The 11,928-nt window shown below is 47.8% G+C and overlaps 1 protein-coding gene across 2 annotated transcripts in view; it reads right to left on the bottom strand.

Annotated features, from left to right (window-relative positions):
- Positions 1 to 224: 224 nt before the first annotated feature.
- The window catches only part of LOC135096409 (salivary glue protein Sgs-3-like), a 58,647-nt gene continuing 46,943 nt past the window's right edge, over positions 225 to 11,928 (bottom strand). For both annotated transcript variants that reach the window (XM_063997897.1, XM_063997896.1), the window contains exons 3-7: positions 4,766 to 5,047; positions 4,412 to 4,530; positions 3,150 to 3,208; positions 2,885 to 3,010; positions 225 to 1,458 (exon numbers count right to left, since the gene is read on the bottom strand). In XM_063997897.1, the coding sequence (XP_063853967.1) occupies positions 1,452 to 1,458; positions 2,885 to 3,010; positions 3,150 to 3,208; positions 4,412 to 4,530; positions 4,766 to 5,047 (593 nt within the window). In that variant the 3' untranslated portion in view covers positions 225 to 1,451. The remainder of the gene's footprint in view (positions 1,459 to 2,884; positions 3,011 to 3,149; positions 3,209 to 4,411; positions 4,531 to 4,765; positions 5,048 to 11,928) is intronic.

Genomic DNA, 11,928 nt, shown 5'->3' with positions numbered 1-11,928 from the left:
GGTAGATAAATCTATACGTTTTAGTGTTGACTACAAGGTGACAGTGTGTGCAAGGCAAACAGTTACCTGATTCCTAGAATAGAGGATTTGTTAGCTAATGTAGCAGGTGGCAAGACTTTCTCAAAATTGGACCTTTCTCACGCTTATTCACAGCCACCACTGTAATAGAGAATGTATATAAGCTTCTTGTAGCTTGTGTAGAGGTGACCAAGGAAACACGGTGGTAATGTTAGTGCGTTATGTTAATAAAATAAACTGTACAAACGATGATAATGATGAGTGAAGCTGCCCGCTTGTCGCATGTTCGCCACCAAGGCCAGGCGGACACGGACTCTCCATGTCCACCAGCAAGGCTGGGCAAGACATGGATTGGGCGGTGGTTGCCGGCTGGGTCGGGTCACGGCCAGGGTTGGCTTCTGGAAGATAAAGGGTGTGAGGGTTGGCCTCACACCACGTGTTTGGCCGAGGCTGGCATCAGGTCCCAGGGGACCGGAGAATAGAATGCAGGCGGCGAGAGTGTGGGCGTGTATTCCCACACCATCACAGTGCTCGGTCACCCTTCTAGGTATACCCTCATGCCGCAAAACATGAGGGTGATGCAAGCACATTGAAGCAATAATTCACATAATAAAGACGCGCTTATCTGTGTAAGACACGTGATGTATGCACTGTAGCTGATCGCAAGGCTCACATAACAAAGACGTCAGAAAAGTGAGTACGCACTGGTGAATCACAAAACTCACATAGCAAAGACGTCAGAAAAGAGAGCACAGTGGCCAAACACAAAACTCACACTAACAGTGACGTCAGCACAGCGAATCACAGGCCAAAAAAACTAGGACAATAGGCCAAAAAAACTAGGACAATACTAGAGGCCATAAAACAAGAGAACAAGGCGTTTGTATGCCAAATAAACTGCAAAATAAAAATGCACTACAAAAATCATAACACTGCACAAATAACGTATATGATGGCAATAAAATCTTGAAGTGTGGTGGATAGTGGCAGATTATGCACTGGAAACCACGAGCAGGAAAGACCACACGGACAGGAAACACCAAAAGTTGCAGATGCAAAGACTGGTGGCATGAGATCCAAAGTCTTAGAACGACGGGATCAGCAACAAAGCAGTCGAGATGCGTCGGTGACGGCTTAAAAAATCCAGACTTGAAACAGGGATAACGTCAGCTTGAGGTCACCTGGCTGGCGAGGCAGGCTTGGCATACAAAGCTTGAAAGAGGCCTGGAAAGCAGCTTGAAGAAAGCACCTTAGACGTGTAGTAGCGTAGAAGCTTGTGTCGGTGATGGGTTAGCAGAAATGCGTCGTTGACGGCTTAGCAGGTAACCCGTAGGCGATGAAGGTAGCTGGAGTAGCTGGTGACGAGCAGGGAGGACACGTGGGCCAGGAGGACTTATAGGACAGGGAGGTGGTGGGGCTCCTCTCTTGGCCTATTATAACCTGCGAAAACAGATATTATAGCACATTAATATTACACCACTTTCTACTTTCAGCCCTCTCCTATCCATCATACCAATACCTTGACTCAACCAGTGCCTTGACTCATTCATGTATTTTACTGCAACTCTGCCTGATTAAATTTTTGTACCTCCCATCTGTATTTTCGCCACATCACTGATACAAAAATTACCCAACATCGTCATTATTTCGTCCTTTCACAGGTGAACTCTGGAACTCTTTGCCTGATTCTGTTTTTCCATCTTTCTATAACTTGGACAGTTTCCAAAGAGGAGCTGCAAGGGATCTCTGGGACCTAAAAAGACAGGCAAAACTGGAACATTTTTGGGAAAGAGCAAGTGAGTGAGATTTTTTCTTCTTTTTTTTTTCACTATTCTGTAACCTGAACGAGATTCTTCGCATATGAGGAATGCTTTCTGTACAAAAAAAAAAAAAAAAAGAAAAAAAAAAGGAAAAAAAAGACTTTTACTAAATACATTATTTAAGGCAATCACATACACACACTGCAATGTTTCTTAACTCTTTCACTGTGATATGCAGCAATTTACAGAACTAGAAGTAATGCATGAAATCTTTAAGCATCTGCATGAAATGGGATTGAAAAGAATAGATTTAACCCTTTCTGACCAGTATACTAGTGTTTGCAAAAGGCTGTAGAACAAGAAAAGATATCTTAGACTAGTTAGTAATTAAGGAAATGTGCCGAATAGCAGTGAAGGGGTTAAGCTCACATAATCTTATGAGAATTAAAAACTAAATTGCTTTGCATTGTCTGGCTTTCACGAACCAAAGCAACAATTCAGCCAGAGGTCATGGGCGCGTTTACATTAGGCAATTCATTTGAGGCTTGGACATGAAGGACTTGTTCGATACAGAGAGAGTGCGAGAGTTGTCCAGAAATATTAGGTATGTTGAATTGTGAGTTGAGCGTCAAGTCAACAGTTTGTGACGTGACACGATGGATATTCAAGCTGGATTTCTCTACTTAATTAATTTCTTTCTAACTTCTTGTAACTCAAACACCTTTGAACTAAAATAAGCCAACCTTTTCTACTCAGTGTTTTGGGAAGAGCAGTGAGGCACGATTCTGTTTTTCGTTTATTGTCTTTTTTTTTTTTTACTTTTTTTCCTTATTTGGTTCACTTGCATCAATAGATAAATACAGTAAAAGAAAGACAAACTTATGAACTTTTTGTTTGCAAACTGTACAAGTGTGTAGTCATTCATCTTACATGTGGGTACTCTCTCTCTCTCTCTCTCTCTCTCTCTGTTCACCTTATTGGGAAAACTTTCTGATTTCCCCATTGGTCATATTTATAAATCCACAACTGACAGTGTCAATTCCTCCATAATCCTCCTTTCTTATATATACATATGTAAATTTTTCTGGGCATACAAGCCTTCATACTTGTTCATGTCCTCGTCATCGCTGTCGTCGTCACTGCCATTCTCATTGACGTCACTGTTACGGTCCTCGTCCTTCCTGCCGCTGGTGACATGCGGGGGAGGCACAGCGAGGGTCTGCATTGGCGCCCTGCAATGGAATAGCCACACTTGCTGTAATGCGGCAGCGCCCAGGTAGTGTGACACGTCTTGCTTGTTTGTGTTTTCGCTATGCGGTGGCACCCTTGCAGCCAGTGTTACTAGTGTGCAAGTCATCGAATTCTCCTTACCTCATCAGTCTGTCACTGCTCCAGTTGATGACGTAGGGCGGGGCTGTCCTGAGCCGAACCTGTGAGAGGAAGGCGAGGGGTGGTAGTGAGGAGGTTGTGTAGCGTTGGGAAGACAGAGAGAGTGATAAGAGGCTGATCCCATACTAACGCACGCACGCGCGCACACACACACACACACACACACACACACACACACACACACACACACACACACACACACACACACACACACACCTATCTATCTATCTATCTATCTATCTATCTATCTATCTATCTATCTATCTATATATATATATATATATATATATATATATATATATATATATATATATATATATATATATATATATATATATATATATATATATATATATATATATATATATATATATATATATATATATATATATATATATATATACACACACACACCGTGTAGTGTAGTGGTTAACTCGCTCGGGTCACAGCTGAGAAGGCCTGTTCGACTTCCGAGAGCAGCGAGGCAAATGGGCGAGCCTCTTAAAATGTAACTCCCCGTTCACCTAGTAGCAAGTAGATACGGGATGTGGACCGAGGTTGTGACCTCGCTGTCCCGGTGTGTTGTGTGTGTGAGCGGTCTCAGTCCTACCCAGATATCGGTCAATACGAGCTCTGAGCGCTTTCCGTAGTGGAATGGTTGACTAGATGACCAGCAGATGACCCTAATGGGTACCAGACTTGAACGACCTTAGCTGTGAAGAAATGCTTGACAAACTGAAGCTCCCACCACAAGAGGAAAGATGAAAATGAGGTGACGTGATCGTCACAAATGTGACATGATGTACAAATGTGAAGAGGGAAAAGAAAATTGGTATCATGGACTTTGTGGCTCTACAACAATCAACACTTACAGGACACAGTACGAAAAAAAAAAAATAAAATAAAAAAGATAAAAAATAAACAAAATAAAATAAAGAGAAGAAAGATGAGGAAATATAATTTTCCTGACTGAATCATCAGCCAGTGGAATGTACTGACCATGTGTGCAAAGTACATTCACAGCTTGAAAGATGAATAAGACAAATTAAAAGACAGGACATAACAAGCTTGACTCAGTCTATAAAAACACAATGAAGCAGGAACAGGAGAGAAGTGGGTGAAAAGTCTACAGCCTGTAACTCTTTCTGTGTATACCAAATAGAAACTAGTCGTGGGGAGCAAGGTCCAAGACCCAAGCTCCAGTGCATGCCTATCACATAAGTACAAAGACAAGCAAGACAAACCTCAAAGGTGACCGCGTCGTCCTCAATATACCCGTGGTGAGGGTTCAGAACATTCTCCCAAAGCATGAACCGGTTCACTCCCCCGAAGCAGACATTCTTTTGGAACAAACATTCTATTCCTGAAAGCACAGAGAGTCTTACATTGCAGTTTTATTTCTAATAGGCATCTACAGGTTTTTTTTGTACTTTCATTTATCCAGTATTTTCTTCCGACATTTCCTGTTAAATAAATCAATCAGTGCAGTCACATCTCTTGGACTTAATGCCGAGAAAACACGAAGATCAATGTATTACGCAAGATAAGGAGGGAAAGCAGTGCTCTGTGAACTGTTACGAACAAACTTCAGTACTTACCCACGACATACGGAGCCTGCTTCCTGTTGACGGGCAGGAGGCAGAGGTCAACTATGCCATAACAGGCCCAGAAGGCTGCGCCCCAAACGCCCCCGCACCGCAACCCAACGGAAAGAAATTTTTCTTCTTTATTTTCATTTTCACTGGATGGCACGGTGATTGGGCCAGCTTTGATCACCCAGGGCACCCCATGCAGCCAGCACGGCGCTGACCACAGCGGCATGTTCACCTTGCTGAAGTTCTTGACGTGGAATCGGAACATGGCCTCCAGAGAAAGCTTATCTGATTGTGGGAGACACACCTGAGCTGAGAACTGAGGGGTGGTGTAGTGCATTGGTGTTCTACATTTTAGATGAGATGGCCAGTGTATGATGAGGGCTTCATGTTACCTTCAATGTGCCACTTCACTAGGCTAGCTAGAAACACATATGCAAAAGCCTACTCATCATTATAATTCCTAACTATAATATAGTGTTCACATATAATTTTAATGATATGCTCCATGTAATATTAATTATAGCATAATTTATACTGCTGCATATCATTAAAATTAAATTTGAAGAAATAGTATTATGACATTATAGAGATAAGAAAGGGTATTTTTTCGTAATTTGTCAAGGGGTGTACTGAATTTCCTTATGAATGGCGTGTGGCCTTCACACAGCGGGATGAGCATCCCTGGTGTGGTAGTGTAGTCAGTATCAATAGTCCCTTAACTTCACACTCCCACTGTTTTGTTGTTTTCATCAGACTTAGAGTCAAGTGACCTGCAGACAGTCAATCGTCAGCCTTGGTAATGAAATTGTTAGGTGACCAGTGGACCTAAGGTTAGGAAAAGTCCACAAGGGATCCCCTGTGGTAGAGTGGGGCCACAAGCGCTTTGGGAGCCGAGGGCACAAGGTTCGAGTCCTGGTCACGGTCCGAGGGTGGAGAGGACACCCACCCGGGGTTCCCAAATGCCAAAACAAAGTCCTTCATTAGGAGAGACCATCCTATCCCTGATAGACTAGGGAAACTGAACATAGAAGAAAAAAAAATAAGGATGGTGCACGAGACTATTCTATTCCAACAGGGGCCAACAGTGCTAATTAAATGGTGTGTGCATGAGTGTGTGGGGCTTTTTTTGGGCCACCGTGTGTACCAGATCATGAGAGAAGGCTGCAGTTAAGAGGAAAGAAGGAAGCTGATATCAAGAGGAAAAAGAAGAAAGTCAAGGGTTCAAATGAAAGAAACGGACTGGAGTTGTGAGGAACGAGTTTGGAGTTACAATAAAACCTCACCAAGTCGAGCCCTTTAAGTTGGATATTGGTTAAGCGAGACACTTTCAAGGGAAGGGAAGTACCTTTATAGACCGAGGAAGGCACAACACAAAAACCTCTACGAATCTGTCAACAAATAATACATGTAAAGAAGAGCTGTATGGGTAACAGTGTAGGATGGACACCCAGTATGCTGCAGGAAACTTTGTAGCGGGACACAAGTCACCGCTCCTAGCACTCCGTTCTCTGTTGTATTATCACCCTTCCGTTTTCACTCTCTCTACTGCACAGACTTTTGTCTTTCATCTCTTCTATCCTCACTTTATACATATCTCTTACTTGTACACATTCTGTGCACGCTCTTTGACACATGTGTTACACATCTTCTCAATACATCATATTACTCCTTTCTTCACACAGACATACACACACACATACACTCTCTTTTTCTATAATTTTGTGTATATCATTTATTATGTAATGTAATTTTGTATATATTGTTCATGTTTTTGCTGAATAAGATAGAGAGAATACCCAGGCTAAGTTTCCTTTGCCAAAGCTACACTGTTATGACACTGGAAATTGTTACCTTTCAAGGACTAAACACTGCTATGACCAAGAGTCATAGTTGGGAGCCTACACTTCTCGCTTGAGCAACTTCCGGGCGGCCAAGTAGCACCTCACCTTCGCTACAATTGGTGACCCCGTTGTTTTTTTTTTCCGGAGTGAGCAGCCAAGTCCACCCTGCTGCTATCCTCCAACCACCTGGCCAAGGCGACGCGGTCGGCTATGGGCGAATCTTCCGGCAGCTGCCCCTTCGCCGGTGTCGCCGCCTCCAGCAGCAAACCCCGGCCCCCGCCCCGACGCTGCCCGGCCGCCGCCTCGACGCTGCCCGGCCGCCACCCCGCCAGCCGCCGCCCCCAGCCGCCCGTACGCCGCCCCCCGCCGCCCGGCCGCCCTCACGGCGCCTCCCCCCGCGGCACTCTCCAGCTGGCCCTCGCCACTGGCCAGCAGTCTCTCCCAGTCGCGGACGCTCCTCCACGTAACTTCTGCCGGCCCCTCCAGTTTCCTGCTGTTACCTGGAGCCCTCCCACTGGCCTCGTCCCGCCTCCATCTACAGCTCTTCATTGGGGATTACCTACGGTCCATCGCCCAGGATTAACACTGTCATCCGTGGATTACTTACAGTGCGGTGCCAAGGATAACGTACAGTTCGTTCAGTGGTGAGTGCAGTGCCAAGGATAACGTACAGTTCGTTCAGTGGTGAGTGAAGTGACATTGCCCCAATTCGGCATCTCTCACCGTTGTGGCACCCGGTCACACCGGCGCCTCACGCCTTCACTCCTCACCGCTGTGGCTCCCGGACTTTCCGGCGCCTGTAGTGTACTTTACACAGTCACGTGGTGGTCCACTCAGCACAATGCCTGATGACGTCGACTCCGTAGCCTTCAGTGCTCCTCCGTTCATCAGCCAGGACCCTTCCACGTGGTTCTCCATCCTGGAATGTAACTTCAAGGCTTCCAAGATAACAGTAAGTCTAACCAAGTTCGTGAAGGCCTCTACAGTACTACCAGCTGACGTTCTTTCACAAGTTGCTGATGTCGTCAGTGCTGCCAGCACTTCTGCTTCGCCCTATGAAGACCTCAAAGCTGCTGTTCTGCAACGCCTACAATCTACAGTGTCGAGGCGCCTCCAGGAGTTTCTGTCAAAAGAAGAACTTGGTGGTGAAAAGCCCACAGACCTTCTTCGCCGCATGAAGAAGCTGCTTGGCGACAAGTACACCTCCTTCGACAAGGAACTCTTCTTACAGCTGTTCTACCAACGCCTGCCTCCTGACACTCAACGCTGCCTCTTCACTGTCAAGAACAAGCTCTCAGTAGACGAGCTTGCCACTCTCGCCGATGAATTCATGGCTACCCTTCCACAAGGTCAACCAGCTGCAGTAGCCTCCATCTCAGCAGAAGACAGTACCAAGCAACTTGTTGAGCTCGTCTCACAGCTTAGACTTGAAGTGAGAGATCTTCGGAGAGAGGTCAGAGAACGCTCATGCTCACGTTCGCGTTCTTCCTCCAGACACCACTTCCGGCGCCGCCAGCGTTCAGAGAGTAAGACGCCGGAGACTTCTAGTTTCTGCTACTACCATGAAGAGTTCGGGAAAGACGCAAGAAATTGTAAGGCTCCCTGTACCTTCGCCAAGTCTTTAAACCCCAACAGCGAGCACTAGCGGCGCATAGTGTTCGCGACACCTCGTCTGCGCTACTGAAGTTGTATGACCCTCTCTCCCGGACCAAGTTCCTCATCGACTCTGGTGCAGACGTCAGTATCCTCCCTGCCCTTGGTGTACACCGGACGTTGCCTCCCCTCCTTCACCTTCACGCCGCCAATGGTACGGAGATTCCTGTCTACAAGCGACGCACCTTGCAACTTCACCTGAACCTCCGCCGTACCTTCGAGTGGACGTTCTACGTAGCAGCTGTCACGCAACCAATTCTAGGTGCTGACTTCCTCCGACACTTCGGTCTCCTAGTGGACATCAAGGGTCGGAAGCTGCTCGATCCTCTCACCTCAGTCACAACAAAGGGACAGGTCACTCATGGTGATAGCACACAGATCTCCCTCCTCAAGGCAGACCACCAGTTCTCCTCCCTGCTGAAGTCCTTCCCTACGCTGACGCAGCCGTACTCAGCCAGCAAGCCGGTCACACACCACGTCTCGCACCACATCGAGACCAAGGGACCTCCTACCCACGCCAAGGCCCGCCGCCTAGCTCCAGAGCGCGCCAGACAAGCCAAGGCAGAGTTCGAGTCCCTCATTCAGCAAGGCATCATACGGCCCAGCTCCAGCAACTGGTCTTCCGCTCTCCACATCGTGCCTAAGAAAAATGGCGAACTACGACTATGTGGAGACTACCGCGCTCTCAACTCGCGCACCGTCGAGGACAGGTACCCAGTGCCTAACATCCAGGAGTTCTCTTCTCAGCTCTCCGGATGCACCTACTTCTCAAGGATCAACCTTGTGAAAGCTTTTCACCACATCCCCGTCCATCCAGCGGACATTCCGAAGACTGCTCTCATCACACCCTTCGGATTGTTCGAGTACGTCAAGATGCCCTTTGGTTTGAGGAATGCCGCTCAAACCTTCCAACGCTTCATTGACGAAGTCCTTCGAGGTCTCCCCTTCTGCTTCGCATACATCGACGACCTCCTCATCGCCAGTCCTGACGCAGAGACGCACCAACAGCACCTCCAGCAAGTACTCACCCGTTTGCAAGACTACGGGGTGCAAGTCAACGTCGACAAGTCTGTGTTTGGGGTCCCCTCCATCACCTTCCTTGGCCACACTGTCTCCTTGGAAGGCATCACTCCACTGCAAGAAAAGTGCGAGTCCATCCAGAACTTCCCCAAGCCTACAACACAGCGCCAACTCAAGCAATTCCTGGGGATGCTGAACTACTACAACCGCTTCATCCCCAGCTGCTCACTACTTCTTCAGCTGCTCTACGCGATGATCAAGCCTTGCAAGAAAGGACAGTCCATCTCCTTAGTCTGGACTCCAGCCACTGAGGAAGCTTTCACAGCAGCAAAACAAGCTCTCAGCTCCGTCTCACCTCTCAGCTTCCCTGCCCCAGATGGCATCATCTCTATCGCCACAGACGCTTCTGACATCGGCATCGGAGCAGTTCTACAGCAGTATGTCGATGGAGGTTGGAAACCGCTCTCTTTCTTCTCAAAGAAATTTAACAAGGCGGAATCCAAGTACAGTACTTACGACAGGGAACTTCTCGCCGTCTACAAGGCCATCAAGCGTTTCCGGTACTTCGTGGAAGGTCGCAACTTCCATGTATACACCGACCACAAGCCACTCACTTCGAAGTCCCTGCACATCAAGACCTCCTGTTCACCGCGACAACTGCGTCACATCGACTTCATCTCGCAGTTCACCACGGATTTGCGCTACGTCAAAGGTGAATACAACGCCCCAGCTGATGCTCTCTCGTGCAACATCTCTGCTGTGTCATCTTCTCCCATCGACTACACTGCCATCGCTGCTTACCAGGCCAACGATGAAGAGCTGCGGCAACTCCAAGACAACCCCGCACTACAGATGAAGAAGATACAACTCCCAGGAACCACAGTGCACGTTTATGCTGACACTTCCACCGATTCCTGTCGGCCCTACCTGCCGAAGACCCACCGGTATCGTGTTTTTCGTCAGCTGCACGACCTCTCCCACCCTGGCATCCGAGCATCTCAGCAGATGATGACCTCACGCTTCATCTGGTCTGGCATCAACAAAGACGTCAGGCTGTGGACCAGCACATGTGTCAAGTGCCAAGCCTCCAAGGTGTGGCGACACACACGCTCTCCTGCGGCCGCCTTCACTCCAGTCTCTTCACGGTTCGACCACGTGCATGTCGACCTCGTTGGACCACTACCCTACTCTGACGGTTACCGGTACCTTCTCACCTGCGTCGACCGCTTCACACGCTGGCCGGAAGCTGCACCTTTGGCTGACATCACAACGGACTCCGTCGCACGTGCCTTCATCACTACTTGGATCTCCAGGTTCGGTGTCCCTCTCAGCCTCACTTCTGACCGAGGCAGCCAGTTCGAGTCCAGTATGTGGTACAAGGTGATGTCACTACTAGGCATCCAACGCTTCAGGACAGCCAGTTACCACCCGCAGGCAAACGGCACCGTTGAGAGATTCCACCGTCAGCTGAAGTCTTCCTTAGCTGCCTCTGCCACACGTGCAGACTGGTTCCAGGCACTTCCTCTCGTCCTCCTTGGCATACGGACATCACTAAAGGAAGACCTACACCACTCTTCCGCCGAGCTCGTTTATGGTACCAAGCTCAGGTTACCTGGCGAACTCCTAACTCCTGCACCTCGCTCTACTCCTTGCAGCGTTCAGGACTTTGCTGCCAACCTCTCTGACTTCATGCAGCGTCTGCACCCTGTCCAGCCTCGCACGTCTCCCTCCAAGACTTTTGTCAGCCAGGATCTGGACACTTGCACGCACGTGTTCGTCAGGGTTGACGCTGTGAAGAAGCCCCTGCAGCAGCCCTACCAAGGCCCCTTCAAAGTCCTGAGCAGGAGGAGAAAGACGGTCACTGTGGACAAGGATGGTCAGGCTGACACCATCTCCATCGACCGAGTCAAGCCTGCCTACCTCCTTCAGAGTGACCCGGCCGTCATCAACACCATCGGCCAGAACGTCGCCACCAACACCACTCGGCACCAGAAGACGGTTACGTTCCTCCTCCCTCGTCACTAGGGGGGGAATACTGTAGCGGGACACAAGTCACCGCTCCTAGCACTCCGTTCTCTGTTGTATTATCACCCTTCCGTTTTCACTCTCTCTACTGCACAGACTTTTGTCTTTCATCTCTTCTATCCTCACTTTATACATATCTCTTACTTGTACACATTCTGTGCACGCTCTTTGACACATGTGTTACACATCTTCTCAGTACATCATATTACTCCTTTCTTCACACAGACATACACACACACATACACTCTCTTTTTCTATAATTTTGTGTATATCATTTATTATGTAATGTAATTTTGTATATATTGTTCATGTTTTTGCTGAATAAGATAGAGAGAATACCCAGGCTAAGTTTCTTTTGCCAAAGCTACACTGTTATGACACTGGAAATTGTTACCCTTCAAGAACTAAACACTGCTATGACCAAGAGTCATAGTTGGGAGCCTACACTTCTCGCTTGAGCAACTTCCGGGCGGCCAAGTAGCACCTCACCTTCGCTACAACTTGCTCAACACCCTGAGGTCAAACTTGGGTTTGAATTACTCAAATTTTCGGTGTGTGGGATTGCCCTGGTCTGTTAATAATCACCTTACAAACTTGGTAGCTCATAGGTAGACACAAAACCCCCAC

This window comes from Scylla paramamosain, unplaced genomic scaffold, assembly GCF_035594125.1.
Source record: "Scylla paramamosain isolate STU-SP2022 unplaced genomic scaffold, ASM3559412v1 Contig4, whole genome shotgun sequence".
NCBI classification, from domain to species: domain Eukaryota; kingdom Metazoa; phylum Arthropoda; class Malacostraca; order Decapoda; family Portunidae; genus Scylla; species Scylla paramamosain.
The sequence above is the reverse complement of the archived record's forward strand: the minus strand, read 5'-3'. Positions and strand labels throughout refer to the sequence as shown.